Below are 27,143 nucleotides of genomic sequence, written 5' to 3' on the forward strand. Positions count from 1 at the left end.
GATGCCTAATCGAATGTTGTATGAAATAAAAAGGGATAGAAAGCAGAGTGGCTGAGATCAGAGCAGGCTGTGCTCTTCCACAGGCAGCTCTGGAGCTCTGCTCGTACATTTGAAGCTGCCTGCCTCCTGCTTGGTGTCATGTGGGAGCCCTGGGCTGATTTTCTGATCACAGGAGCAGATGTTGAGCTGATGTGAATCAGCAAAGGGCCACTGGAGCCAGAAGAACTCCCTCCAATTTGCCCCCTCTGGGAGCTGTGCTGCAGCCTCTCCTTTGGAAGACACAGAATATTGGGCGTTATCTCAGAACTAACCACACCGTAGCTTCCAAAAAGATGAGAATAAAAATATCTAGAGGTCTTTAACTAGAAAAAAAAGTGTTCATTATGGGGTGTTTCACATTCAGAGAGGCCTTGTGGGAGGAGATCCCTGCCCGAGGCAGCTGGAATGTTCAGGCTGTTAGGGACACAGCAGAGCCCAGGGACAGTGGGAATAAGGGAGAGATCCCAAAGGAAATCAGTGACAGCAGCAGGCCCTTGGCTGTGTTAACATCTGATAGGGGCCGGCACCAGGAGCCAGAGCAGCTCCAGGAGTTTTAGTGTCCCACAACGTGATTAAAGGGTTATAAATGGAAAGGCTTTGAATCCTGTCATATGGGGAGCATTTGAAGCTTTTGTTTTCCTCCAGCCTGTGCAGTTCATCACTTAAGGATTTTAAAAAGTGAGGTTTTAAGTACCACCCCAACTGCAGAACATTTTTCTCGAAGTATAACTACTTCTTTTTTTTCTAAGTAGGAAAAAAAATGCAAAATACAGCGTAACCAATGGTTCTGTATGAACAAACCCAAGGGGAAACATGCACAGGAACTCTACAGCTTTTGAATAAAAATGTTCCCTACAAGCCCTGAGTGAGTGTGAGCACAGCCACAAGACAGCAGAGCTGTTCAGATGTCCGTGGGCCAAATCTTTGATTCCTACTCTCAGCCAAAGCACTTCAGCCAACTCCCCTCAAAAATCCCCTTCAAACCTGTCTTCTGCAGAAGAGTGTGTTTGTACACCAGCTGAAAGATTATCATAAACTATCCTCCCAGCCCTGGGCTGCTTCTTTGTTAATGCCAGCTATGCCATTTGTATAAACCCCAGGATTAATGGGCATTTTTCTGTGTGCAACACAAATCTTTGCAGCTTTACATAACATTTTGTTTCTTATACGAGGGAGATAGGGCTATGAAAAGCCATTCGCAGGAGCTCCTTTCACCTAAGTGTACATTTAGTAAATATATAGTATATTTTTATCTATTTTTTACTAATATATTAGAAAAAGCCTTCAGATCAATTCACATTATTACTCAAAAGAGGTGTTTAAGATAAGCTGAGAATTAGACATTTTCTAATTGCATAATGAAGCGCAAAATTCACAAATTATGAATTGTAAACAAAATGTAAACTCTTTGTAAAACAAATCTATCTGTTGCTTGAAGGGTAGGAAGGTGAGCAGAGCCTAATTCCCACCTTTACATTTGCATTATTGTTTTCCAAGCTAAAAAAGATGCAAAAAATATCAAAGAAGCAGAGCTTTGTTCTATAGCATCACATGAAGTTTGAACAGCACATACCAAGAGGATTTGTGTTATATGCATAATTTATTATGTTGTAGGCATACATTTTTAAAAAAACCCCTCATTTAGAATCAAAATATCCAATTGTTTGGGGTTTTTTTAAAGACAGCCCAGTGACACTGGATCAAGGATTCAGAGGGGAGCTGGTCTATCCATCAAAATTGGTCTTCTGAGTGTTTTTGCACTGTGGACCTGAGGTAAAACCAAACAAAAATAACATGTTAATTGTTCCTCTGAGAGCCAAGCAGCTTAATTAGATTACAGTCACACAAAAAATGCACTTGATTCATCTCTGTCTTCAATGAAGTCACGATATAAATTATTCTTTGGATGATATCAGATCAAAAATACAGCTCAAAGACCACCGAAGGGTTGTCTTCCTCAGAACAGACATAATTTTGCAAGGGCAGAGCGTGTTCTGTACATGATATGGAGTTACACAGAAAGGAAACGGGGTGTTAGAGCTGCTGGTGCAGCAGTGCGATTTTCACACAGCTCTGGATTTGAAGGGAGACTCCCCAGGGTGATTCTCAGTTATTTTCAAATGGTTACTCATAAAAGAACACGGTTGTTGCTCAGCCCCTTGACTCGGGCAGTCTTTTTCCAAGAGCACAGAGGGAAGGTCAGCAGAGGGATGATTTCCCTGCAAGGTCACTGTCACTGGTTAGGGCACTGAGTCAGCCCAGGATGTGCTGGCTTTCCAATTCCATCCTTTCCAGACCACACCAAGTGGTCGGTCAGTGCTAAGGGAGGCGACACTGGGGGGTGGTAGAGGTGGGATGAGCATGGCTGGGGTAACAAAGGTTTGGAAAAGCTGGTGATGAAAAGGACAGCGATGGAAGAAAAGGGTTTTCTTTCATAAAATTCCAGGCTGGGTCTTACACACTGTGTATTTTTTACCATCGTATTCTGACTAGTTCTGAAGACTGGGCAGGAATGGCAACATGGAGTACCAGAGTCCAATTTCATTATTCGTCATAGAATTTCTGCCTAATATCTAATCTAAACCTACGCCCTTTCAGTTTAAAGCCATTCCCCCTTGTCCTGTCATTCCAGGCCCTTGTCCAAAGTCCCTCTCCAGCTTTCCTGGAGCCCCTTTAGGCACTGGAAGGGGCTCTATGGTTTCTACAGAGCCTTCTCTTCTAGGCCGAACAATCCTAACTCTCTCAGCCTGTAAATGAAACAGAGCACTAACTAAAGGGATTACCTTTTAATTTTATCTCTATGTAGTCTTTTTACTTTTAAAATTGTCAATAGCTGTATCAAGAAAATGTCCTTTTTGTCTATCCAGACTGGGATGTGAAAGGGCTGCTGTCCCTACACTGGGTTGGGACAAAATGCTTTACATACTGTTAGACAAGCAGCCATGCCTATATGGAATATCACCAGCACTAATTAGCCCTGACTAATTACCCACCTCATATTGCTGTGACATCACTGCTACATTTATGTAACAGATGGGGCTGGGGTGACTCAGCTCCTGTCACTTTTGGAGGTTTTTTTAAGAACTATCTAGAGCCAAGCCTCATCCTCTGCAAAGTGTCCAGAGATATAACACACAGTTCCTCATAGTCTGAAAAATCATTGTCTTTGTGTTTTCCCAAGAAGCTAAACCAAGTTCTCTTTCCTAATGTTCCTCAGTCTCTGAGGGACTCGGTGACTTTGTTTTCACACTTGGGAAGCTGCATCTCCTGTCAGAGCTTTGAATTTTCTCAACAAGTATCATGGAAAATTATAACAAGAGCTCTGTCAACATGCAATAATTAACAGAGTTAATTTCCAATCATTAAAAATGAGTAGAGACTACATGCAGGATCAGGGCACTGTGTTTGTATATACATATATAAATATAAATATAAATATAAATATAAATATATATATATATATATATATATATATATATATATATATATGCATTCCAGAGTGTGCTTCTAGTTATGCACAGAGGTATTCTTTCCTGGGTAAAATTTCAGAAGTAGGAACAAATGTACCATCCCCTCTGCTCTTCAAGTGTATCTCCCTATTGCTTTCAATACTCTTTATCTTATTTCAATAAAAATGAAAAAGTTTCTATAACAGCTTTTTTTTTTTTTTTCTTTCCCTAAAACTCTGGAAGACTTGGAGGAACAGGGATTATTCTGAGTAAATGCAAAGTGTAGTGAGGGGAAAGATTAAAGTGTTAATTTTCGGCTCCACGATGGGAATTAATGCAAATTGTAGTGAGAGGAAGGATTAATTTTTGACTCCATGATAGGGGTAAATGCAAACTTTAATGAGAGGAAGGATTAAAATGTTATTCAGCTCCATGAAGGGAGTGAATACAAAGTGCAACGAGGAGAAGCGTTAAACTGTTAACTTTGGGCGGTATGAAGGATCTGAATGGGCAGTGTAGCGAGGAGAGTGATTAAAATGTCAACTTTCTGCTCCATGACGGGAGCGAATGCCAAGTGTAGCAAGCGGAAGGATTAAACTGTTAACTGTCGGCTCCATCGGGGAGCCAAGGGAAAGTGTAGTGGGGGGAAGGATTAAAATGTTAACTTTCGCCTCCAAAGCCGAGTACGGACGGGATTAAACCCTTCCCTCCCGGCCGGGACGGCGGCGGCGCAGGCGCGGGGAGCGCCCGTCCCGCCGCCCCCACCCAAGATGGCGGCGGGGCTGAGGCGGCCCCTCCTTCCCTCCCCCTTCCCGCGCTGCGTCACCGCTCCCTCCCTCTCCTTCCCCGCTGCCATTGGCCGCCGGCCGCGCGCGGCGCAGCCAATAGGCGGCGGCGCCCAGAGCGAGGCTGCCCCTGTTTCCCCCTCCCTCGCTCGCTCGCTCGGCCCGTCCCTTCCCCCGCTCGGCGGCACCGGCGCGTTCGGGCCGCCGGCACCGGCCCCGGCCCCGGCCCGCTGCGAACCGCCCCGCTCCGGGCCCCGCTCCCGCCCGCCGCACCGCGCCCGGCCCCGCTCCGGGCCCCGCCGCCTGGCCCCGCAGCGGCGCCCCCTCGTCCCGGCCCTCCCGGCTCGCCGAGGCCGAGAGCGGGCCCGGCGGGCCTCCCGGCGCGCTCGGGCCCGGGCGGAGGCGGAGGGGCCGCGCTCCTCCCTCGCCGCCCCCGCCATGGCCGACAACGAGAAGCTGGACAACCAGCGCCTCAAGAACTTCAAGAACAAAGGCCGCGACCTGGAGGTGAGCGCGGCGGGGCCCGGCCGCGGCGCCCGCCCTGAGCCCGCGGGGAGGCGGGAGCGCCGCTCCCGGGAGGGGAGGGCAGGCCGGGGAAGGAGGGAGGAAGGAGCCGCCGAGGCCGCGCTGTGGGGCGGGCGCGGCCGGGCCTGTGGGCGCCTGGCGAGGGGCAGCGGCCGCGCCCGCCCGGCGCCGCTCCGGGGGCTCCGCGGCCCCTCGGGCCCGGCAGCGGCGGCCTCTCCCCCCGGGCGGCTGCGCCCGCTGGAGCCCGGCCCGGCCCTGCCCCAGCGGCCCCGGTTCGGGGAGGGTTTTCCTGAATTCCTGCAGGAACAATCTCTCCGAGCAGCCCCTAAAAGCCTGAGTCAGGATTAGGGCCCAGTTGGGTGTTCTGCTGCGTGTCTCCAGGATACCTAATTAAATAAATAATGCCCTAACCTTTATAGTAAAGATTGTTTTTAAAAGGTCTCTTTTATTTTATTTTTTTAATTTTTTTTTTTTTAATATTTCTGTTTTCTGCTCAGATAGTTGAAAAGTAGTTCTGGCTTGTAGCACGGAGCCCCTGAACTTTTTGGTGGCTCAATTATTTGAGCTGTGAAGGTGCTTCCTAAACACAGCACGATACATAATTAACTAGGAGTTTCCTTAGGAAATAGTTACATTTTAAAATTAGGTATCAATCCTCACCTTTAAACACTGGTCCAGGGGTGCTGGTTGGAGCTTAAAATTGTCTATATGGGGTTCTGAACAGGAATTTTGGCATTCTCATGGCTGTTGTTCGCTAGCCTCAAACTGTTTCTTCTGTTTTCCATAATATTCCAGTCTTTCATATGAAGACACTACGATGTTTCAAAAGAAAAAATTAATTTATGTCTCTGGCATTAATTAAAACATCAGCCAAGTTTCCCAGAAGTCTATAACATCTCAAATTTTAACCTGTCCAATGAGATGGATAAAATAGTTTATTATTCAGAGATGTCCAAAGTTTTGGCAAAAATATTGGGAGTGGGGATAATTAATTGCTTTGTTTGCTAGCAGGGTAATGAGGTTGGTTGGTAACCTCTTGCCTTAGCTGTTAATTTGTTTTTATATAAATTCTGTTACCACTAAGTAGATGACTGTAGGGAGGCATGTTTAGGAATGCACACAGAATGTGCTGTTATAGTGAAAAATGGGATTAAGGGGAAGATAGAGGTTGGAATTTGTCTGTTTTGGTGCAGAGTTTTAAGGGAAAAGGGCTGAAGTAGGGAGGGTTCAAGATGGACACATGCAGGTAACACCACGTGTGGGTGTGTCAGGAGGCAGGGAAGCTCTTCAGTCATTTTTTTTTAATTTGTTGCTGTGCTTAAACGCCTTTTTCCACAGTCAAAACCCACTGCTGGGCCGTGTTAAATTTTAGAGAGTGACATTTATCCAGCAAATCCTGGAGCACACGCCTGCTCCCTAAAATAACCACGGTGCAGGGCTATTTTTCATACAATAGCTCAGGCTTCTGGCTGTCCTTCCTGCTCATTAACTGCTTACACATCACAGTGGTCATTAGCATCAGGGAATTGGTGGTGCCCACTCACAGCCAGGGTCCTGGCATAGGACAGCTCCAAAATCCACCTTCCAGGGCTGGTTGGGCAGAAAGTTGTGTATTTACTTCACAGAGGAAGCCAACATTTGATCTTTATCTCCTTCCCTCCTCCACTCCTCCCCCTTTTTATCTCTGCTGAAATTCTGTTTGGTCCTGGGTTGTTTTTACAAAACCATCATTTTTTTAAATATTCCATGGCAGTTCACTTCTAGAGAAACAAGGATAATTTTGGTGAATCCCAAATGAAGAGATTTCTCGAGGTTATGAAAGGTTGCCATGTTGTGAATTGCAAACTTCCTAAAAATGTTATCTGTTAATTCCATGTGCTCAGATCAGTCCGTTGACAGTCACAGTGCCAGCAGTTCCTGTCACATTGTCCTTGCCTTCCAGGTTTTTACATATTCACAGGAAGTCCTTGTATTTCTGACAAAAATCAGGGAATTTCCTACATTTTATCCCTTAAAGTATCAAGCATTTATTTACCTTTTTGGATAGTTAACAAGTTAAAGCTGGACTTTCATTTTTTTGGTTTGTTTTTTTTTTTTTTTCTTCCCAATGTGCTTCTGAAAAGACAAATTCTGGCCTGGAAAAAAGAAAGCAAACCCTAACACAAGCACCTGTTTTACATAAGGTGTTTAGCAAAATTCCTTCATATGCTGAAGTCTTGGGTAAGCATTGCCTGCACTGGCACGTTGTAAATAATTGCTGCCATGTGTTTGGAGAGGACAGATTGGTGATGACACTGGGAATAGAGGGATTCACTGGGACCAGAAATCTCCAATACCTCCTTGTCCTTTCACTTATTTATGCTCCTGCTCAAAGGAATACACGGTGTAATAAAGTTTTTAATACTGGGAGAGTTGCTGCTGGGAGAGCAGTGATTTGGAGCTAATACTGAGGCAGCATCTCTGCGGGGTTTTAAGATTTCTGGTCAGTGCTTGCAACATTCTTTTAGGGTCTTCAAGATTCTAGAGCTGTGGGGGGAGAAATAGAATTGGTTCAGCACAAAGAGGAGCCTTAAAAACTGCAGGAGTGGCCACAGTTTTTCTCTTTAACCTCCAGCCCCAAAATCTGACTTGAAGAAGGGCTTATCTGGACTCTAATATTAAATTATGCAAATACTTAGCCATTAGGGAGCTGGGTAAGGTGACTTTTCTCATCTTGTGCCTTCAGTGAGGAACAGGTTTTACTTGAGCTTTTTTTTTTTCCCCCTTGGATAAGAAAGGATGAGCTGTTTTTTACTGTTTATTGTGGGTGTGGCTGTGCTGACACCCAATTTTCTTTCCAGCCTTTATTTTTAATGGCAATACCACAGAGCTTGGCATTAAATACCAGATCTTTACTATATAAAGACCAGATAAGTGCAGATTGTTCATTGTGTCTGTGATAGAGTTTTATGAACAATTTGAGTTTAAACAATGCCTTTTTAGCTCTGCATTTAGGGGTCTTGGTTTGGGAAGGGTTGCAGAGTTTTGGGGTGTTTTCTTTGCTTCATTTTGTTTCACCTGGTGATTCAACATTTCATTTTCTCTTGGTGATTGTTGCCTGCTGCAGCATTCCAATCTGACTGACATTTAGGTGTTTTTTTTTTTTTTTTTAAATGAAATAAAAACTGTTTAGTACATTTTATTTCTCTGGAAATCCTGGAAGAATCTGCTGAGTTCCTGCTGGCCTTTTCTTCCCTGACTCACCTGTGTTGCTGGGCAGGAGATTAAGGATTGCTATAACAGTGCCAGCACAGGAGAGGTGTTAAATAGAGATTTCTGCTCTGTAATTGAGAGATGCATGAAGGGAAATGATGATAATTCCGTGATGCAGAGCACTTCAAAACTAATTTTGGAGCAGCCATTGCATCAAGATGCTTTAAGATCAGCAGTGTCAGGATTTTAAGAGTTGCCAGTATCATTCACTGGACTTGAAAAATACCAATATATTTGAGAACACCAAGGCAGCTCCAGGGGAGTGAAGGAAAGGTGGTGGTGTGAGATATATTGAATATTGCAGGTACTTTGAAGCTTTTCAACCTCTTCTGTATCCCACACAAAATAGTCTGCTTGGGATTAAATATGGAAGAAATGAAGGAGAGCAGGAATTTCACTCACTGAGATAAAAATAGGTTCCTTTAAGCTGACTTGGAGTTCTGTGGGGAAGCTCATCCATCTTGTCACTTTCAAATGATCCTGAGATATTTGTATGAGGCATTTTCTTTGCCATGCACAGCTTCTCCTGGAAAAATGGGGCTGGTAGCACATGCAATGTCATATTGATTTTTATTTTTCTATCTGTAACTCACATTCCCATTTTCATGCTGAAGGGGGAAGAGTTGCTGAGATGTGATTTCGGGGGGTGTCTTGGGTTGGCTTTATGATCACAAAGCATTTTTATCAGTGATCTTGAGAGTAGACTTCATTGCTCCAGTTTGTAATTGTGATAGGATTGTATAGGAGGGGAATACTGGATGGAGGAGGGCCTGAATCACTGGATATAACTGGGGAAAAATAGTCTGGTTTCACATGTCCACGCCTTGGGGAGTGTTTTTTGTTTTTATTTTGAGTCCCAGACCACACTGGTGCTGGTAGCAACTTCCTGGGAAGGAAGGATGTCACAACCAACTCTTATTACAGTAACTGTTGACTTTGCAGTTCCCCAACAGAAACAATGTGCCTTTGGAAACCATTCCTTGGGATGAGAGGAGTAGCCAAAGTTCTACAGTTACTTGTGTGCTGTCAGACCTTCCTGTTGTAGGTGTAGAAACAGAGTGGAATATTTTATAACAACAAAAAAAACCCCACCCTGCCCAGGAGTGAGCACAGGCTGTGCGTGGTGGCAGCTGAGTTCCTGATGTGTTCAGGGAAGGAAGAGGGGTCAGGATCCCTTTCCAGGTGTATTTAGGAAGGGCTGGTGGCTCCCAGCTGCTCCCGCTGTGGCACTGGGAACGTTCCTCGTGTTGTTGTGAAAACCCCCAGAATGTCTCGGGATCCTGCAGGCATCACTAACACGAGATTTTAATGATAAGCTGAAGGGCTCAGTCATGACTAATGGTCAGAAATAGCCCTTATGATAAATCTGAAGCTAAATATAATTGAAAAAAGGAGGATGGAGGGGTGGCCATCACAGGCTGACAGAAATAGATCGGATCATTTGATTTTTGATGTAGCAAATGGCAAACAGGATCCAGTGACTGAAAGAGCCATATGAATTCCTGACGAAGTGGTGCATGTTTTTCAATTGGAGCCCTTCCCAGGACCATTCTGAACTCTGCTTTAAAACCCTTTCTGGTGAGACTGGTGTCCTGCTCACAGTGGCGTTGTTGCAAGCTGGGAGCTGATTCAGATAACTCAGATCTCCCCCCCCAGAACAGAAGGAATAATCGCCCACGTGCCAAGACACCACCATCCCTCATTTCTGCCCTTTGAGCTGTTTTCCAAAAGGCAGCACAAGTTGATCTTGACTCTGCTTGGCATTTTAGTTTCTCCAAACTATTCCATCTCTAGCTGGGGTGGTGATGCTGGGAAACTCCGTGGCAGAGCTGACTTCAGCTCTCATTTGTTGTGCTTTTCCTCTTCCTTAGAGGATGAGCAGTGCCAGGTTGACCTGTAACTATTCTGTCAACAGACTCTGTTTAGACAGAGAATGATTTGGAGCCCAGTTTTGGCAAATTGTGCTTAAGAGTGACTTCACTAGTGGCTTGTCTTTCATGTGAAGGCTTTTGTGATTCCAAGGTATGCAGGTAGGAATTACCTCTTCATGGCAGGCAGGAATTCAACCAAGGGCCCCCCAGCTTGTGGCAGGAGGGAGAACATTCTTTGTGTTCCAGCAGAGGCTCTTTTAAAGTCTCATCAACTGCAGATATGATTTTTTTCAAGTAAAGAATCTTCTAAATGACATATCTGAGGCTTTTTTTCTTATAATATTTGTTTTGGTCCCACTCAGTTCTCCCTGTGTCAGCAGCAGCTTTGCTGTGACCAGCAATGTCATCTTTGGGGGCTGGGAAGAGCCATCCCTCTCCCAGGGCAGCTTTTGGATAGGAGTGCTGATTTTCTTGGGTCGTGGTTTGGGAAGGTGCTAAAAGTCCTGTGAGATCATCAGGGGTGTGGTACAGTTCTGCAATCTGATTATCAGAGGGATTCCTCACGTTATTTTCATCTTGGATATGCCAGATTAGTGGAGCTTGGAGAAACTACACTGAGCATTTGAGAGCAGGAGCCTGTAGTAGGTAAGTCAGGTGTAAAGCTGCAGCATCTTTCCAAAGCCTGCAAGTGCTGGGTGGTATCCAGCAGTGGATCAGCTTCTCTTGGAGCTCAGAGAAATGTCCATGGAGTGTTTCCTGCCCTCAGCTCTGCTCTTCAGAGCTGCATCCATTGGCCTGGGGGGTCTGGGCATTCCTGGGGAATCCCAGGCTGGTGCTGACCTGCACTTTAGTGTTGGGATGCTCTGAACTCCTCCCCTCTGGCTCTTCCCAGGTTGCTGCAGCTGCTCCTGGGCACTTTGCCTTTTCCAGAGCAGGAAGCTGTCACTGGGGGGAGGTTGGATTTTTTCTTTACCTGTTTGTTTTTCTGACCATGAAAAGTTCTGCCTCCAGAGCAGCAGGGAACCATCCCTTCTGTTCCACTTTTTCTTATCCTTACATTTTTCTCTTGGCTCCTTCCTTTGAGGAGCTAAAGTGTCGTGCTCAGTTGAAATTTGATCTGATGAACTGCACGTTCTTTTTGATAGAAATAATTATGCTTTGAAAGTGAAGCTTTTAATGCTTATCTTCAGATCTCCTTGCTGTTCAGGAGGTCTGGCTGCTGTTCCTTTTCCTTCTGTCCTGTGCTCAGGGACTTGCAGCTTTCCCTGGGCTTGTGAAAGTTTAGTCACAATAAAAATAGAATTGTTTGGAACTTTGCTGTTCTCATCCACTGTGTTCAAAGAATAAAATCACTCCAGACTGATGTATTTTTCTGTTTTCACTGCAGTAGCACAAGCAGCAGTAAACCAATTTATGTATATTTACAATTTATTTTTTTCCTGAATGCTGTCAATGGCAGCTGTAGAGAAAATGACCAAAAAAAATATTGCTCTTAGAATGTCAAAGGTTTTATGTGGGTTTCATTTATAAATAATAGTTCTGTAACTCAGCTTGGCTTACAGGGTCTCTTAATTTGAGTAAAGTTATTTCACTGTAGATTGCCATGGCCTTTATAATGCTTTTGGTGCTGCTTTATGTACAACTCCTTTCAATTTTGCCCTTTAAAGGACATGAATTTATTCCTGATTCCTTTTTTCCTCAACATGAAGGCTCAGGAGAGTGTTTTACTATGAAATAACAGAAATATTGTAGTTATTTCCATTCCTGTAGGACTTATAATGACAATTAAACCCTGTGTGTAAAAGTTTTGTTTAAAGTGCATGAACTGAAATAGTTATACAAGAGCTTTTTAATTGGTCAAAATTCAGATTATGATGTATTTTGATCTTGATTCTTTCCAGACTATGAGAAGACAAAGAAATGAAGTTGTTGTGGAGTTGAGAAAGGTGAGAGGAACATTATTATTCTTTTATATTATTCTTCCTGTGGTCTTACTTTAGTAAAATGTAGGAGCTTTTGTTAAAGACTTGAAAGTTCAGGAGTTACCACACCTGCTACTGGGATTCCCATAATTTTTGTCCTGAAAACCAGGGGTTTATTTGGAAGCTAATAAAGGGAATCATTCTTGCACTTCCAATTAGGTTTTTAAAGATTTATAAGAAGTTTGGTTTTGCCTTTGAAAAATCAGCTGTTTCTCCAGGCAGGAAATTATTTCCTTACAAGTGTGAGTGGAAGAGTGTGAAGGTAACACTGGAATAGTTGGAAAAAAGGAGTCACAAGTGGAATTAGTTTCCTTCTGGGCTGAAGAGAAAACCTCTGGGAATTGCTGTGTCCTGTTAGAAATGATGACAAATAGGTTGGAATGTTGATGGATGTGTGCACATAAAACTTCTAGCACAAGTTGGATGCAGGATTTTTTAGGAAGAAGTAATTCCCAGAATGTGCTTCTCTGTGCAGCCCTTTCCAACTTTTTTTTGTTGGAAATTTTAACAATATCAATGACAGCAACTTGATGATGCTTGTTTAAAACAGAAGCTTCTCTTCCCTATTTAACACCCCTACACCCCATAAATCCAAGTTTTAAAGGTGTTCCATCATTTTTCTCTTTAAGAACAAAAGAGATGAACATCTCCTAAAGAGAAGGAATGTTCCCCATGAAGATATCTGTGAAGATTCTGATATAGATGGGGACTTTAGAGTGGTAAGAATTAACTCTCAGTGATTTCTTCTTTTTGCATACTTGAAAGACATTCAGAACTTCTAACTGCTCTTTGTCTCTGTTTTCTAGCAAAACACTTCTTTGGAGGCAATAGTACAGGTAAAAACAATTAAATTGTTTGAATATTCTTCATGTCATGATAACAGATGTATGAAAAATCTAATTTTTCTTATTTTAGAATGCTTCAAGTGACAACCAGGGTATTCAGTTAAGTGCTGTGCAGGCAGCAAGGTAAGAACACATTTTTCTCAAATATCCTGATTTTGTTCTTATTTTATCATGCTCTTAAGGTCAGAAAATGTGTTCCATCTTAACTGAAATTGTATGTAATGAAGTGGGTTTTAAAAAGAAAATAGAACTTTAAAGAAATCAAAATACACAGACCTTTTAAGTAGTGTGGACTTCCTTTATATGTAAATACCTGGATTTATTTGGTGCAAACTTGATGCTTTTCACAGAGTAAAATATACATTTTAAAGGACTATAAAATCTTTGGCTTTAAGTGCAAAAAGATCTGAGTATCTCCTTTGCTGGGTAGAGGAGGAAGAAGCTGTAGGAGGGTGGAACTGGATAACTCTGATCTTTATTTTCCTGACTGGTGATAAACTTCTGAAGTAGAGAAAACGTGGAATGAAATGGCCAGTGGATGTAATGGCTTTGCTTTTCCAGTAGCTCAGTAATTTCACTTTGGGGGATTATTTTCACTTAAAGAGGAGGAAAAAGAAATCCTGCTGGATCTTTGGGAGGAGGAGAGAAGCACTTGGGAAGGAATTCCCAGCCCAGGATGAGCAGTTTGGTTGTTGGGGCTCCACTGGTGATTCCCAAACTCAACCACAGGAAGCCTTTACTGACCTGCCCCAGTGTCAGGACTGATCCCTTTTTGAGTGGAAAGTTGGATTAAGCAACTCCCTGCTCCTTTCCAGGCAGGATTTTTCTGTAATCTGCTTTTTTCTCCTTTCCTGCACAGGAAGCTGCTGTCCAGTGACCGCAACCCACCCATTGATGACCTAATAAAATCAGGAATATTACCTATTTTAGTGCACTGCCTTGAAAGAGATGACAAGTGAGTTTTGCCAAAGCTCAAAACCTTGCACCAATTCTTGCTGTTTAGCTGATGTGCCACTCACTTGAATAATAATTACTGTATTTTTTCTTTCTCTGCAGTCCTTCCTTACAGTTTGAAGCTGCGTGGGCTTTGACAAACATTGCCTCTGGAACCTCAGAACAAACCCAGGCTGTAGTTCAATCCAGTGAGTCCTGCAGGGTTTGAGTTGCTTCCATGTGGGATTTGGTTGGAATCAGGTTGTCAGTCAAGGCACTGAAGGAGCTGCTGCTGGGTGTTTATCTGTGGCATCACACACCTGGTTCTGGCTTCATTTTGTCAGGGTTGAAACTCACTTGGGTTTCCTAATGGTGAGCAGCATCTTCTGGAAACTCAGAGTATCTTAGCAGAGTTGATGTCTGCTGGTTTCCAGTTTTCAAACTTAAAACCCCACCAAAACTCACCAAAAATTTGAAATAAAAGCAAACAACTCCTCTGGAAAGCTCCCTGTTGTGAAGGGGGAAGAAAATTCATGGACCCAGAGGGTGCCTGATGTTGAACCCTTCCAAAATCGAGTTGAATTGAAAAACCTGTCCTTCCTATTTTGAGGCATCTGAAACATGGGGAGCAATTGTTGGTGGACTTGGAATCTGAGTTGCCAGGCAAAGCAAACCTTGTTCTGTACTCCAGGCATGTCTTAAGTTGAAGCTGAGCCTCTGCTGCTAAATCAGAGCTAAGTGAACAGGGTTTTTAATTGGGTGAACAAACCAGAGGTTCTTGAAGAATCACAGTATCTGTGAAATGAGCTTTTCCTAAAATTTAAGGAAAAAAATGCACAAAACCGAGGTTGGCTGCAAGATCAGCTGCTTCTACTTTAGCAAACACAGTGTTAAGAGCCTGTGAACTTTGATATAATTTTTTTCACCCTTATAGGATGTACCTTTGGTAATACTTTCAGCTTTCCTTTTTCCCCATCCTCTTCCTTTCCCAATTGCATTCTGAATTTTCTTTGGGAAATGTAATCAGCAGATAATCTATCCCACCCCTGATCTAGAACACTTTATATTTGCACCTGATTTATCAATGGATTGAGCACTTCTTTGAGTGATTTCTGTAGGTCTGTATTGCACTCTTTTAGTCAGTTTAATAGCTGTGACGTATGAAATTATGATTTTTTTCAGTTAAAAAGATGCTCTGTTGTAATTTTTCCATAAGAATTTTTTAATCTGCTTGCTGGAGATGCTTTTTCCTCCTTGCATACAGACATTGTAAATACCCTTATTTAGCAGGAAATAAGAATCCTGCTGATATGTTGTTTCTCTACTAAAACGGGTTTTACATCAAGAAATAATTCACTAAAAATACCAGTTTCTCTTGAAATATGTGAAGTAAATGGGTTCTTTACAGACTAAGCTATTATGTAAGCAAGGACCTTAGTGCTGGGGGAGAATAAAACAGGATCAATTATCTAAATGTGGAGCCTGTGGAGCCCTTTCCTGCCCTCTTCCTACATTCCCACTCCTTAATGGAGCTCTGTTCCTGCCTATTCTCAAGTTGCTTCATTTGAATGGGTGAGTTTGGTCTTTGTTGCTACTTTGCACTTGAGTCTGGTGCATAACTTAGCTGAGAATTTCTGAATTCAATAAATGGAACTAAATTTGGATCCTGACAAGCTTCAGTAAACTTGAGACTTGCAAACAAATTGAATGTCAGGGGTTTAATATTCTCAAGTGCAGGTTCTGTAAGAACATGCAGCAAAGGAAGAATTACTGCAGTGTTTTATTTCAGTATCACCTGGGAAATTAGTGAAGCTTTGGCCAGTTCTTAACAGGACAAGAATGTCTCATGTGAGAGTTAATTTTGTGAATTATTTGCCCTTTTGAGATGCGTTTTTTAACCATTTCCCTGGGTTATTTTTGTACCTTTCAGATGCTGTGCCGCTTTTCCTGAGACTGCTGCATTCACCTCATCAAAATGTTTGTGAGCAAGCTGTGTGGGCTTTAGGAAATATCATAGGTGGGTGTTACTCCTGCCACCACAAACCTCTGGGGAGGTTTCATTAGTGTTTGGAAAGTTTGTCAAGGAATCTCCAGGAGTATGTTGGGCTCTCCACTGTCCTTGGTGGTCTGGTGTTGTCTGCCACCCCTCTCCCTTACCCACCACCATAAATCCATAAATGATGGGATGTTTTCTGTTAAAATACCACTGATTGTGTCTCCTGCAGGTGATGGACCCCAGTGTAGAGATTATGTTATTAGTCTTGGAGTAGTGAAGCCACTGCTGTCCTTCATCAGCCCCTCCATCCCCATCACCTTCCTAAGGAATGTCACCTGGGTCATGGTCAACCTGTGCCGCCACAAAGACCCCCCTCCACCGATGGAAACCATCCAGGAGGTGATGGAATTGCTCTGGAGTGGGATTGAACTCCAGCTCAGTGTTTGTCTGCTTTAAAAGTAACCCTGAGGTGTTTCTTTCCCCCCTCAGATCCTGCCAGCGCTCTGTGTTTTAATTCACCACACGGATGTAAATGTGAGTGACCCCTCTTAAAGCCACTTCCAGCTTCTGCTGTAGTTTTTTAGCTGAAATTTAAAAAAACCCAAAAATCTGTGATGTTCCCTTTGATTAGGACAAACTTCTTTTGATATCTATTAACTGCTTATTTTAAAATACTGATGTTATTTTTAAATAGTGATGTTTTTCCCTGATATTTCTGTCTTTGCAAGTGTTTATTTGCATGTACTTTCCCTGCATTTCTAACTGAAACTACATTTTATTTTTATTTCTGTGAGCATTCATTCACAAATAAAACCAGGATGTTTTTGCCTAGCACTTAAATTTGTAGTGAAAAATCAGTGTCTGCTGGACATGTCAAATGTCAGGGTTAGATGTCATTTCTGAGATGTGTTAAATATGAAATTGGTATTTAATAGTGAAGTAAAGGAGCAAAACTTGATTGAAATTATGAAATAAGTCAGATTTTAACCTAAACAAAAATCAGAATTTAATTTAATGATTTTTTGCTTCCTAAAGAAGTTGTAGCTGAGTTAATGGCAGCAGCCAAAATATGTCTACTTTAACTTTACTATTCGTATAGCAATTATGGGATTTAATTTCTTGTCTCTAAGTAGGTGAAATTAAGTTCATTTGAATTTTTGAAATGGCTGCACTGGTGAGCCAGTGAAGAGCTGTCAGCTGAAACAACACTCAATATTTTTACAAGCTGCCAGTTGAAATGCTCACATTTACTGCTGTTCAAACTGTCTTTTCTGTGTGTGAATGCACACACACGTTCATTTAAATTAATTTTAAATTGTTCTAGAAATGTACATTATTTTGGGGCTATTTCTGTGCAGTGGACAGAGCTGTTGTTTTTTCCTGGCAGATATTGGTAGATACAGTCTGGGCACTCTCCTATCTAACGGATGCTGGCAATGAGCAGATCCAGATGGTGATAGACTCTGGAATTGTCCCTCATTTGGTTCCTCTCCTCAGCCACCAGGAAGTTAAAGTCCAGGTAACTTTGGATCACATGGAGGAAGTGACCCCCAAAATGTGCTACTACAGAAAATGCTGCTTTCTTTTTATAGCTCATGTTGAAATGTAAAGAATAATTTTTTTTTTCCTGTGGGCTGCAGCATTTGCATAAAACCTTTTATGTGCTCAGCTAGGAAAATATTTGCTGAAAAACTGTTGGTTTTAAAGGAAATGTTTTGTTTTCAGACGGCTGCACTGAGAGCTGTGGGGAACATTGTCACTGGCACCGATGAGCAGACACAGGTAGTTCTCAACTGTGAAGCTCTCTCACATTTCCCAGCACTTCTGACACATCCCAAAGAAAAAATTAATAAGGTGAGCAACACCAGGGATTTGACTTGATTGATGACTTTTATATTTGGCTTAGCTTGGATTCAATGTTGTGTAGTGTCATAAAGATGTGAATAATTGACTCCTTCCACCAGTTTGTGGCAAATTTCAGCAAATACTGATTTTTTTTTTTTTTCTGGAAATTAATATCCCTAGGAAAGTCCATAGGAAAGTCTCTTAGGAGCTGCAGACTTGTGCTTGACAAGAATGTCAATGCTTGTAGGAAATCAAAGCTTTCTCTTATAAATCTGGCTGACTTAAAAGTTGAGAGTTCTCAATTAGTGAAATGTCACCTTAATTAAACTGACTCTCTTGGAAGTGATGAAACAGAGATAATTGGGGGTGTGTGTGGATGGAGTGTGTGTGAGAAAGGGAATTATCCCAGAGCCAGGCTGGGGGTGGGGAGTGAGTGTGGATGTGAGGAAGGGCTCTCATGGGGGCACTGATGGCAGTGCTGAGGCCGGAGTGCATCTGAGGCGTGTTGGGCACCTCGGGGGCCCCTCTGCAACACTGCCAGTGATTAAAGCCCCAAGCAAGCCCACCAGGAGAGCCCAGGCAGCCCAAATCTCTACCAGGGTCAGCAGTGATCCTGTGGTCTGATCTCAGAGAGTCAGTGAGTGAAGTACAAATATTGCTGGACCTCACATTGAGAGAAATACTCAGCTAAAAAGTCATTCACAGAGGTTGGGAAGGGAATTGAATGGTGGAAGGTTTCTAGGAAGGGAGAAATCTATCTGCTGTAAGATTTTGAGAAGTTGATACTCTGAATATATGTAATTTTTTATGTGAAACTGTTGCTTCTTGGTTAAAGTGTAGATTCCCCCTGTAAAAGGGAGGTGAGGGCTCTGAATTTAATTCAGGGAGGGTCTGCTGGGGGAGAGATCTGGTTTTGCTTTCCCAGGTACCTGCTCTTGGGTATTGCTGGGAGGAGAGTGCTGGGCTTGTGGACAGAGTGAGCATAAAGAGTCATAAACTTAAAGAGTATTGTTAAAAATCAAGTGTTTATTTAATAGTGCTGCATTTTCTTGAAGCTAAGAAGAGCTGTTAGGAAGGAGGTAAAGAACTGTCTCCTACACTGCCATGTCTGGAACACACAGTGCTGTCAGGCATCTTGGCCATCAGCTGAAACCTGCTTACTGGCAGTGCTGGAAGCAGTTACAAGTGCTCATTTGGGATTTTCTCTCTCCAAATAATTTTTCCTTTAAATTTTAAGTGTTTGGTCGAACTGGTAACAGTGAAAGGCTGAGGAGTCTTGTGGAGTCTCCTAAGGGGAGATTGTCCCTTTGGTTTGTCTCAGCAAGAGCTCAGCTCTGCACAATGAGGCTGATTGAACACTTGGTTGTATTTAAGCTTGGCCAGTTGCAGTGGACATAAGTTACATGGAGTCCTTCTCTCAACTAATTCCTGATCCTTTCCTTTTGCAGGAAGCAGTGTGGTTCCTATCCAACATCACTGCAGGAAACCAGCAGCAAGTTCAGGCAGTAATAGATGCAAACCTCGTTCCAATGATAATACATCTTCTAGATAAGGTCAGATCCCAAGGATTCGTGTTGGGCCTTCAAATCCTGTGTTCCTTTCCAGCTGTTGGGTGTTGGTGTCTTTTAAAACACGACTTCCCAAACCATATTGTGCCCTCAAGGATCTCTGTGTGAGAAAGAAGGAACAGCTAAAAGCATGTGGGAAGTATTTAGGGGAGACGACAAATAACACAGAGCTGCTCACAAATAGCTCTGTTCAGTGCCAATTTATTGATCTGTGAGGAAAGGGTGGAGGCTTTTCCATTTGATGACAGCCCGAGCTGAGGAACTGGAGCAGCCCCAGCGGCAACGTGTGCAGTGCCTTATCACAGCTCACCCGAGTGCTGAGCTCTCCCTGCAGGATCTGACAGCTGCTGATAAGGACTGGGAGAGTGCAGTGCTGCAGTTCTTGTTTGCTTTGATGTCAACAAAGTTCCCCTCCCCTGGAAGATCAGTTGCAAGATGTGGTTGTAGGGGAGGGATGAACACAGACTCAAACAGCCACAGGATTTGTTACTTTCCCAGAAACTGATACAGTGACACCATGCAGAGGGGACTGTAACAAATACAGTTTTTGTGGGAATATACTGCCTGACATAACCCTGGGATGACTGTTCCTGTCTCTGGTTGTGCTTTCAGGGTGACTTTGGTACTCAGAAAGAAGCTGCTTGGGCAATAAGCAACTTAACAATCAGCGGGAGAAAAGACCAGGTGAGTCCAGCTTTAGGACAACTTCCATTCCTGTCTTGGGAAGTGCCAGGGTTATGGATGTCTCTGTTCCTCCACTGTTCAGTAACTCTGCCCTTCTGCACGTGGGATTTAGGAGTGCCTTCACTTGTTTCTGGAGTGACCTGAGATCAGGAGCATCAGTGGGGGGTTGGTTGGAAGCTCTTCTGTTGGGATGAGTGAGTGACTCCAGTCAGGCTCTGATGGGATTCTCAAACATTCCACATTTCTTTTTACCTTTTTCCCCCAACCATAAGGATGTGATAATTCAAAGGACAGTAACCAATAAGTAGAAATACACAAGTCTCCTGTAATCCCAGAGTATGAGATTAGTGGCAGGGTTGGGGTGGTGCTGTCACTCTTCAGAAAAGAGGTTGAAACTCCTTATCTAATACTGAGGAATTCACAGTATCTGCTGGTTTTGTGTTGTAGATCCTAAATCTAATACCCAAATGTTACCTTTGAATGCTCTAAGAAGGGATTCCTGAAGTGGCCACTGCAGAATGCTCTGGCTGGGTGGGTGACTGAGTACTTGGACTTGCTGGAATGTGTTTGCCTCTGTGCTTGTGCTGCTGCCACGTTCCTGCTGTAACTCTTGGCTTTTTCCCCCCTCAGGTGGCTTACTTAATTCAACAAAATGTAATTCCTCCCTTTTGCAATTTGCTGACAGTAAAAGATGCACAAGTTGTGCAAGTGGTTCTGGATGGACTAAGTAATATATTAAAAATGGCTGAAGAGGAAGCAGAAACCATAGCCAATCTTATAGAAGAGTGTGGAGGTAGGAGGAGCAATATTTTAATCACTTCTTCAGGGATCACTGCTTTGGCATCCTGCTTGTGTTGGGTTTATTGTTGGCACAGATGTTTTAAGCAAACCTAAAGTGCCCTTTTCATGCCTATCAAGTGAATATCCACAGCTCTTCCTAAGTTCATAATCAAAATGCAGAGGAGCAGGATAATGGCAGTAAAATTTATTAGGTGCTGATTTTGTAACAGTCTGGCATATTAGACAAATTAGTCTAATTAACAGACACTACACTAGTCAGTGTGGGGATGATGTGCTTACCTTAATTATGCACAAGTCATGTCCAGGTGAACTTGGAGAAAAATAATTCTACAAACAGTGGTTGTAAAAATGCAATAACTTTAATTTCCTCATGGCTTTGAGACTTTCTCCCTGTTGGTTGTGGTTTAAGTTGACTGAAACTTTTCTGGGATGAAAGAAAAACTTGGGCATAGGTAAGAAACTCTGTGGGATTTGTTAACATGGAGTAGAATAATCTTTAAATTGCCAGATCTTGAGGGAGGGCAGAAAGTGATTGGTGGTGGCTGGGAGGAGAAAAAAGGTGTTTGTGCCAAAACTCAGCTTGTCAGAGCTTCAAGAAGATTTCTATGTGCTGTACATCTATGTGTTTATATGTATAAAATACATATAAATGTGCCAGGTGGGTTTAACAGCATCCTGTTCATAACCAGATTATTCCTAACTCTATTCCCAGCTGTGTTTTATTTGCTTTGTTGGAAGTTGTTTGGCCTGAATTTGGTGTTCTGATTTCTCTTGTGTGTTTGTTGCAGGCCTGGAGAAAATTGAACAGCTACAAAACCATGAAAATGAAGACATCTACAAACTGGCTTATGAGATCATTGATCAGTTCTTCTCTTCAGATGATGTGAGTGTGGAATTCCCTGCAGTGTGCTCATTGTTTTCATTTATAAATCTGGCTCAGGAGAAAGGCAGCAGCCCCAGAGCTGCTCTGTGGCACTGGTTGGGCTCAGGGAAGAATGAGCCCTTGTTTGAACCTATTGCCTCTCCTACCATTGCTCATGATGCAGCATCTAAAGAAGATCTGATGCCTAATTTAAGCCTCATCTCTAGGGATTAAAATCCCAGGCTGTGAATAGTTCCCTCAACTCCCAGCCCCTGCCTGAGTGTGACATTTCACATTTGATAAGCTCCCTGCTGACTCCAGGGCTGAGGCTGCTGCTTAAGAAACAAAGTAGTTGGAATAGTTGAATAATTTCAGGGATGGAATGTGCTGATCAGGAACGTTGTTTCCATGTCAAACATGTAACATAAGCCAAAGGAAGGGTTGGTTTGTGTGCACTTCCAGTCACAGGAGTTAATTGCAGAGGCAGGGAATGCAGCCCTGGCAGTCTGTGCCATGCAGGGAGGGGTTTCTGCTTGGTTGAAGAACTGCAGAAATGGTCAAGCTCAGCTGCACTCACGGCCTATTTTCACTTGGAAGGTTATTTTGTGCTGGAGTTTCACTTTTATGTGAACAACAAAAGATCCAAGCCTTGTTTAGGAGCTCAGCTTTCACATGTACAGACAGACTTTGAGTTAAAGCAGTGTCAGTTTGGTAGCCACAGTTTGGGCTTAATCCTTCCTTGGCTCAATGGTGCTGGTCTTCTCCTAAGAACTGAGACAGTTTCTAAGACTGTCTGAAGGCTTTCCAGGAGTGAAAATTGTGTAAACAAGAGGGTTTTGGGTGCCATGTAGCCTATCCTGCTAAGTACAAACTAAAACATTTGGGCTTAAATTACTTCATTTTAGTGCTCTGACAAAATGAAGGGAAGGAATGGCAGGACTGGATGCAAGGAGGTGAAGAGAGAGCTGCTTTTGGGATTGTCCAGCTCCTGTGTAGTGAGGTCTGGTTGTGTCCCTGCTCATGATGTTGCCATTCCATTGCAGATTGATGAAGATCCAAGCCTTGTTCCAGAAGCAATACAAGGCGGAACATTTGGTTTCAATTCATCTGCCAATGTACCAGCAGAAGGGTTCCAGTTTTAGAGTGGTATTTTGGAAGTTTAGGTACAATGCAGCACTGAATAAAAAAAAAAAAAGGTTTGATCCATCAATCTTGGCTCATGGGATCCGCTGCTGCATTAAATCGGGAAAGAAAATGTGAAGATTTCATTTGGAATCACAGAAAAGCCCAAATGAAGTCAAGATGGCGAGTGGGTGCGAGTGAGAATGAGTGGCAAAATGTAATGACAAACTTCACACTGAATGCTTCTTTAGATTGTTCAAAGAAAAAGGGCTACAGGTCACAGATCTTCAGTGCCTGAGAAGGAACACCGACTTCCTGGAGCACTTGGGGGAACGCAGTACTCTCATCATCAGCCTCGTAAGCATAAGAGAATAGGATGCCCACACAACGCAAGGAGAACGAGCCCAGGCCTTGCTCTGAAGCCCCGTGTGAATGGCCAGCGTGGAGTGAGTGTCTGCACCCGCTGCCCTGGAGCCAGGCTGTGGCCGGGGCTGCCCTGGGGCCAGGCTGTGGCCCCTGGGGCCGGGCTGTGGCCAGCCCGGGGCTGTGGCCAGCCCGGGGCCGGGCGTGTGCGCGAGAGAGTGGTTGTGATGTGTCTGTGAACGCATGCGAGCTTGAGTCGCCTCCAGGGGCTGAGAACCTAAAATCATCCAATGAGTTCATAAGTGTTGACTTACACTGGACACACAAAGACCGGTTTAGCAGCAGACTCTGGTTTACTCCTGCAGCCTGTGTTTTTTCTCTTTTTTTTTTTTTTTTTTCCTTTTGTTTTGGTTTATTATTTTTTTTTTCCCCCCTCTTATTTTTTCTTTCAGTTCTTTTTAATTTCTTTTCCTGTTACGGCTTCTTAGTTGTTTGTAAAGTCAGAATTTCAGGAAGGCTTCCCTGTGCATTTGCACCAGATGAATGTTTGATGTTATGAAAAGCTTTTCCATATCATCAAAACTAATTTGTAGATTTTTGCATGGAAAAAACAAACAAACAAAAAAAAAAATCATACATTTCCCTTCAAACTAGACTGTGTTGCAGTACACAAGTTGCCATAATAGTAGAAAGCAGTAAAACGTGGTAATAAAAACCTCATCCTTTTCATTTTCAAAGATAACATGAAGACCTTTGCATGTGGTATTCTCCAGCATAGTTCATTTTTAGATTTTGTTGAGTCCTGTAACCAAAATGTTTCTGTTGTGGTAGGATACCGTGCTGTGTTTCAATGTTACTTGTTTTCAAACTTTGTTTTCTATGAAAATGATATGGAAATGTCTAAAAATGAAATTTGGTGCATATGTACTGCCGAATAAAGACCGAAAAAAAAGAGGTGTGAATAGATGTACAAATCAAGTCATGGTTTGAACACCTTTAATATGCCTAATCCAATTGTTTTAGACTCTTTTTATCTTAGATGTAGGCAGCCATGAACAATCTATTTTGAGCCACTTTAGAGAGAAAAAAAACTTTGTATTTTTAAAACTTGCACAAAAAGGATGCAAGTGTTTTTATAATTGGAGGAATGCCTCAGTTTTGAGGTCCTGCACACTAAATTCAAGGTGATGTTACAAATTTGTACAAACTGAACTCTTGATAAGGTGGCTCATTGTAGGAAATGCTGTGCCTTCCCCTTTGAGCACAAGTGTTGCATGAACAACAGTTTGCTATAATAAAACATCCCAGATTAGCCACCATTAGCATCTATATCTACCTTGTGTTTTAAAATCAGCTGGTAATTCTGAAACACTGTAGAATGGATAAAGATTATTTTGTGATCATAACTCTTTGTTGGACTAGAGTATTTTTGCAGCATTCCTTGTCATCAGAAACATGGTTAAAAGTTTAAAACTAGAAGCAGCGGAAAACTAGCTTGTGAATTTATCCAAGTAGAGTGCAGGCTAGGCTGTCTTGGGGAAATAAACATTAAAACTTGCAACTCTGCTGCTGTGGCTGGTTCTTTATAGAATACTCACATTTTCTATCATAAAACACAGGGATTATTTGAAGAAAGTGGCTTTTAAAGGCTCTGGGATGAGGTTTTTACCTCAATGTTCGTGTGTTGTAGTGAAAGAATGGAATAATTTTGGTAGTTTTTAACATTTATACCACATTTACCTAATTACCTCTGTGTATTCACTAAATAAATCAGGGCTGTTTTCTTGGAAAACGCAGGGAATCCTTGGAGGAGGGAAATGGAATCCTTTTTATGGAAGTTCCAATGCTCTAAGGAAAATTCTACTCAGTAAATAATTTTCACCCTCAAACACCTTTGTGAGGGATGTTGTGTAGAAAATTGCTGTTTTACAAAACTTTCTTGTTGGGGTAAGAGGAGAACAGGTGTTTGTGGCAACTTCTCAAGTTCTAAAAACAAAATTCCACCAAAACTCTAATTACTGCCAAAAAATGCCTTCTTGGGCACTTCCTGGGTTCAATATACCTACAGAAAATTCCCTTGAGCTGGTGCTGCTCCAGCTTTTTCCCTCTTTGGTGGGTTTGGTTTTTGGGTGGGATCTTTAACTGTGAAATTCTCTTCCCCTGCTTCACAGCAGCTCCTGTCACCGTTGTTAATTCACCAAAATATGGAAAAGTGAAATGTTCCGGCCTCCACAGGGTGGCACCACGGGAGCTCTCCAGGAGCGAGCCTGAAGCTGCTTTGAGCAACGCCTTTTCCCCCAAAATCTGCATTTTGAGGTGATGCCATTGATTACATTGTTGGGGAAAAGGGGATTTGTTTGGGAATCTCGGGATATGAAGAAGAAGTAACTTGGGAATTGCCTCAGGGAATACTCATCACTGAGGCTGGATGTTGTGTCCATGTAGATGTTGTATTTATTAAAATATTCTGTAGTTCAGAGTAGAAAATTACCTGTTGAGCTGAGTTTAGGATAGGAAATGGAAAAAGATTTAAAACATTAAAAGGACAAAAATGAATCCACAAATCAGCTGTGCCAGGTGGGAATTTTTATTTCAAGGGGAAAAAAAATCAAACCAAATAGCTGCCCTGGAATTTTAGGATCTGGGAAGAAGAATAAGCTGAATGGAAAGGGATTTCTTGAGAGAAGTTGATCCTTTTTCTGCTGGAGTGGGCTTGCCCCTGGTTGTGTGAAGCTCTTCAGCATTCCCTGGATCGTGGAGCCCTGGACAGATCTCATCCCATCTTCCTTCCCAGCCATTCCCAGTAAGTTGTGAATTTCTGGTTTGGGAGTGGGGACAGGCTGTTAAAAATCCTGATTTCTGCATAGAATGTTGAGATAATGAGCAAATTAAAAGATTTCAAGGAAAATGAAATGCTGGCAGAGGCAGCTTAATAACTCCAGAGTGTGTTCATATTGAACCTCGTAGACTTTTTGCCACTTTTAACTATAAATGTTTCCTCAGCTCTGCGTGTCACCAAATTCCTGGCAGGAAAGCTGGTCCTGAGGCTGGAAGCAATTAGAGGAGTCCTGCATCTGGATCAAATAGACTTGGGGAGAGGAAACTTAGTAGCTGCAAATGTGTCAAGTTTACAAACTCGCTCAGACTAAGTTTTAGCTACTGGTCCAGTGAAACTCGGGAGGCACACGAAAGTCACTGGAAAAGTTAATATTGCTGCAGTATCCACAGAAAAGTGGCTGGAAACTTAATTTCCACAAAATCATTCCCATTTTTGCTTGCCAATGCATGATAAATCCTGTATTTATCCTGCTGGTTTGGTGTGCCCCAAAGCTGAGGAAGAATTTTCCTTAAGTTGTCATTAAAATGGTCACATGTCAGTACTTTTTATTTTAAATTTCTGTAGAGCACTAAATTTCTATACAGCACTGAAAGCTGCTCTTAGTAGAAAAGGACCAATTTTGGGGGACTTTCAATGCCAGCTATTGGTAACTGTGTTCCAGAAGTTTTATAATTTGAGGAAAGGCAGATGATGGTCAGACTTCCTCTCAGCAGTACAGATCATGGGTTTAATCACAGATTTAATTCCTGGAATGGCAGTTTGCACTTTAAATGCTGCTTCATCTTGAATTGTTAATTTAAGTAGATAAAATAGGTGAAAATCAGCGTTCTTAACATCACTTGGTTGTATTGTAAATTATTGTCAAAAGCTCCCTTATTTTCTGCTCCACTAGTTTTCCCCTTAAGATTTTCCTGCTGTGTTGAAGGGGAGTAATAGAGGGAAAGGATTACAATAATTTTAAATTCTGGATTATGTAGGCTGAGTACTCCTGGAGTTAAGGATCAGCATGTTCCCATCCACCACCACAAAAATCAGAGTGTGGAGCAGCACCTTTGGAGAAACATTCAATAGATTTAGACCTTGCTGAGCCTGGTATTACCAGCACAGCTTCACACAGAAAAGAGCAATTACAGCTCATAGTGCCTCTCACCTAAACTGTGGTGGGTAATTTGTAATTAGAGCATGAGGGGTTTTATTGTTTGAAACATAATTCCAGCCGTTTCCCAGATATTTGTATAATACTCTCTCCACAGTGGTTTTAAGACATGTTTAGGGAAGTTTTGAATGATGGTGCATTATGATTTACATCACAGCTTTAAATGAGTTTCATTTCTCTTTCAAATTCACTTTGTAATAGCTGAGAATAACTTCGGTGAACTGCA

General features: G+C 42.6%; 1 protein-coding gene and 1 non-coding gene across 5 annotated transcripts; both read left to right on the top strand.

Annotated features, from left to right (window-relative positions):
- Positions 1–4,549: 4,549 nt before the first annotated feature.
- On the top strand, positions 4,550–27,088 carry KPNA4 (karyopherin subunit alpha 4). 4 transcript variants are annotated; one of them, XR_011152675.1, is made up of 18 exons: positions 4,550–4,780; positions 11,823–11,867; positions 12,533–12,622; positions 12,710–12,739; positions 12,819–12,871; positions 13,608–13,703; positions 13,805–13,890; positions 15,612–15,698; positions 15,907–16,076; positions 16,167–16,211; positions 17,065–17,196; positions 17,403–17,531; positions 18,971–19,075; positions 19,703–19,774; positions 21,364–21,458; positions 22,481–22,916; positions 25,094–25,238; positions 25,561–27,088. XR_011152675.1 is itself a non-coding variant. In XM_069024156.1 (17 exons), the coding sequence occupies exons 1-17, from the start codon at positions 4,712–4,714 to the stop codon at positions 22,577–22,579; spliced, it is 1,566 nt and encodes a 521-aa protein (XP_068880257.1). In that variant the 5' UTR covers positions 4,556–4,711; the 3' UTR covers positions 22,580–22,647. The 4 variants fall into 4 exon arrangements, 2 of the variants coding, with proteins under 2 accessions (XP_068880258.1, XP_068880257.1); XR_011152674.1 differs by lacking the exon at positions 25,561–27,088 and having other exon boundaries at positions 25,094–25,486; XM_069024156.1 differs by lacking the exons at positions 25,094–25,238; positions 25,561–27,088 and adding an exon at positions 20,405–20,567 and having other exon boundaries at positions 4,556–4,780; positions 22,481–22,647.
- On the top strand, positions 17,860–18,151 carry LOC138115741 (small Cajal body-specific RNA 7). The gene has a single exon (XR_011153648.1). It is a non-coding gene; the product is annotated as a small Cajal body-specific RNA 7 (non-coding RNA).
- Positions 27,089–27,143: the final 55 nt, after the last annotated feature.

Source organism: Aphelocoma coerulescens, chromosome 9 (genome assembly GCF_041296385.1).
Source record: "Aphelocoma coerulescens isolate FSJ_1873_10779 chromosome 9, UR_Acoe_1.0, whole genome shotgun sequence".
Lineage (NCBI taxonomy): Eukaryota > Metazoa > Chordata > Aves > Passeriformes > Corvidae > Aphelocoma > Aphelocoma coerulescens.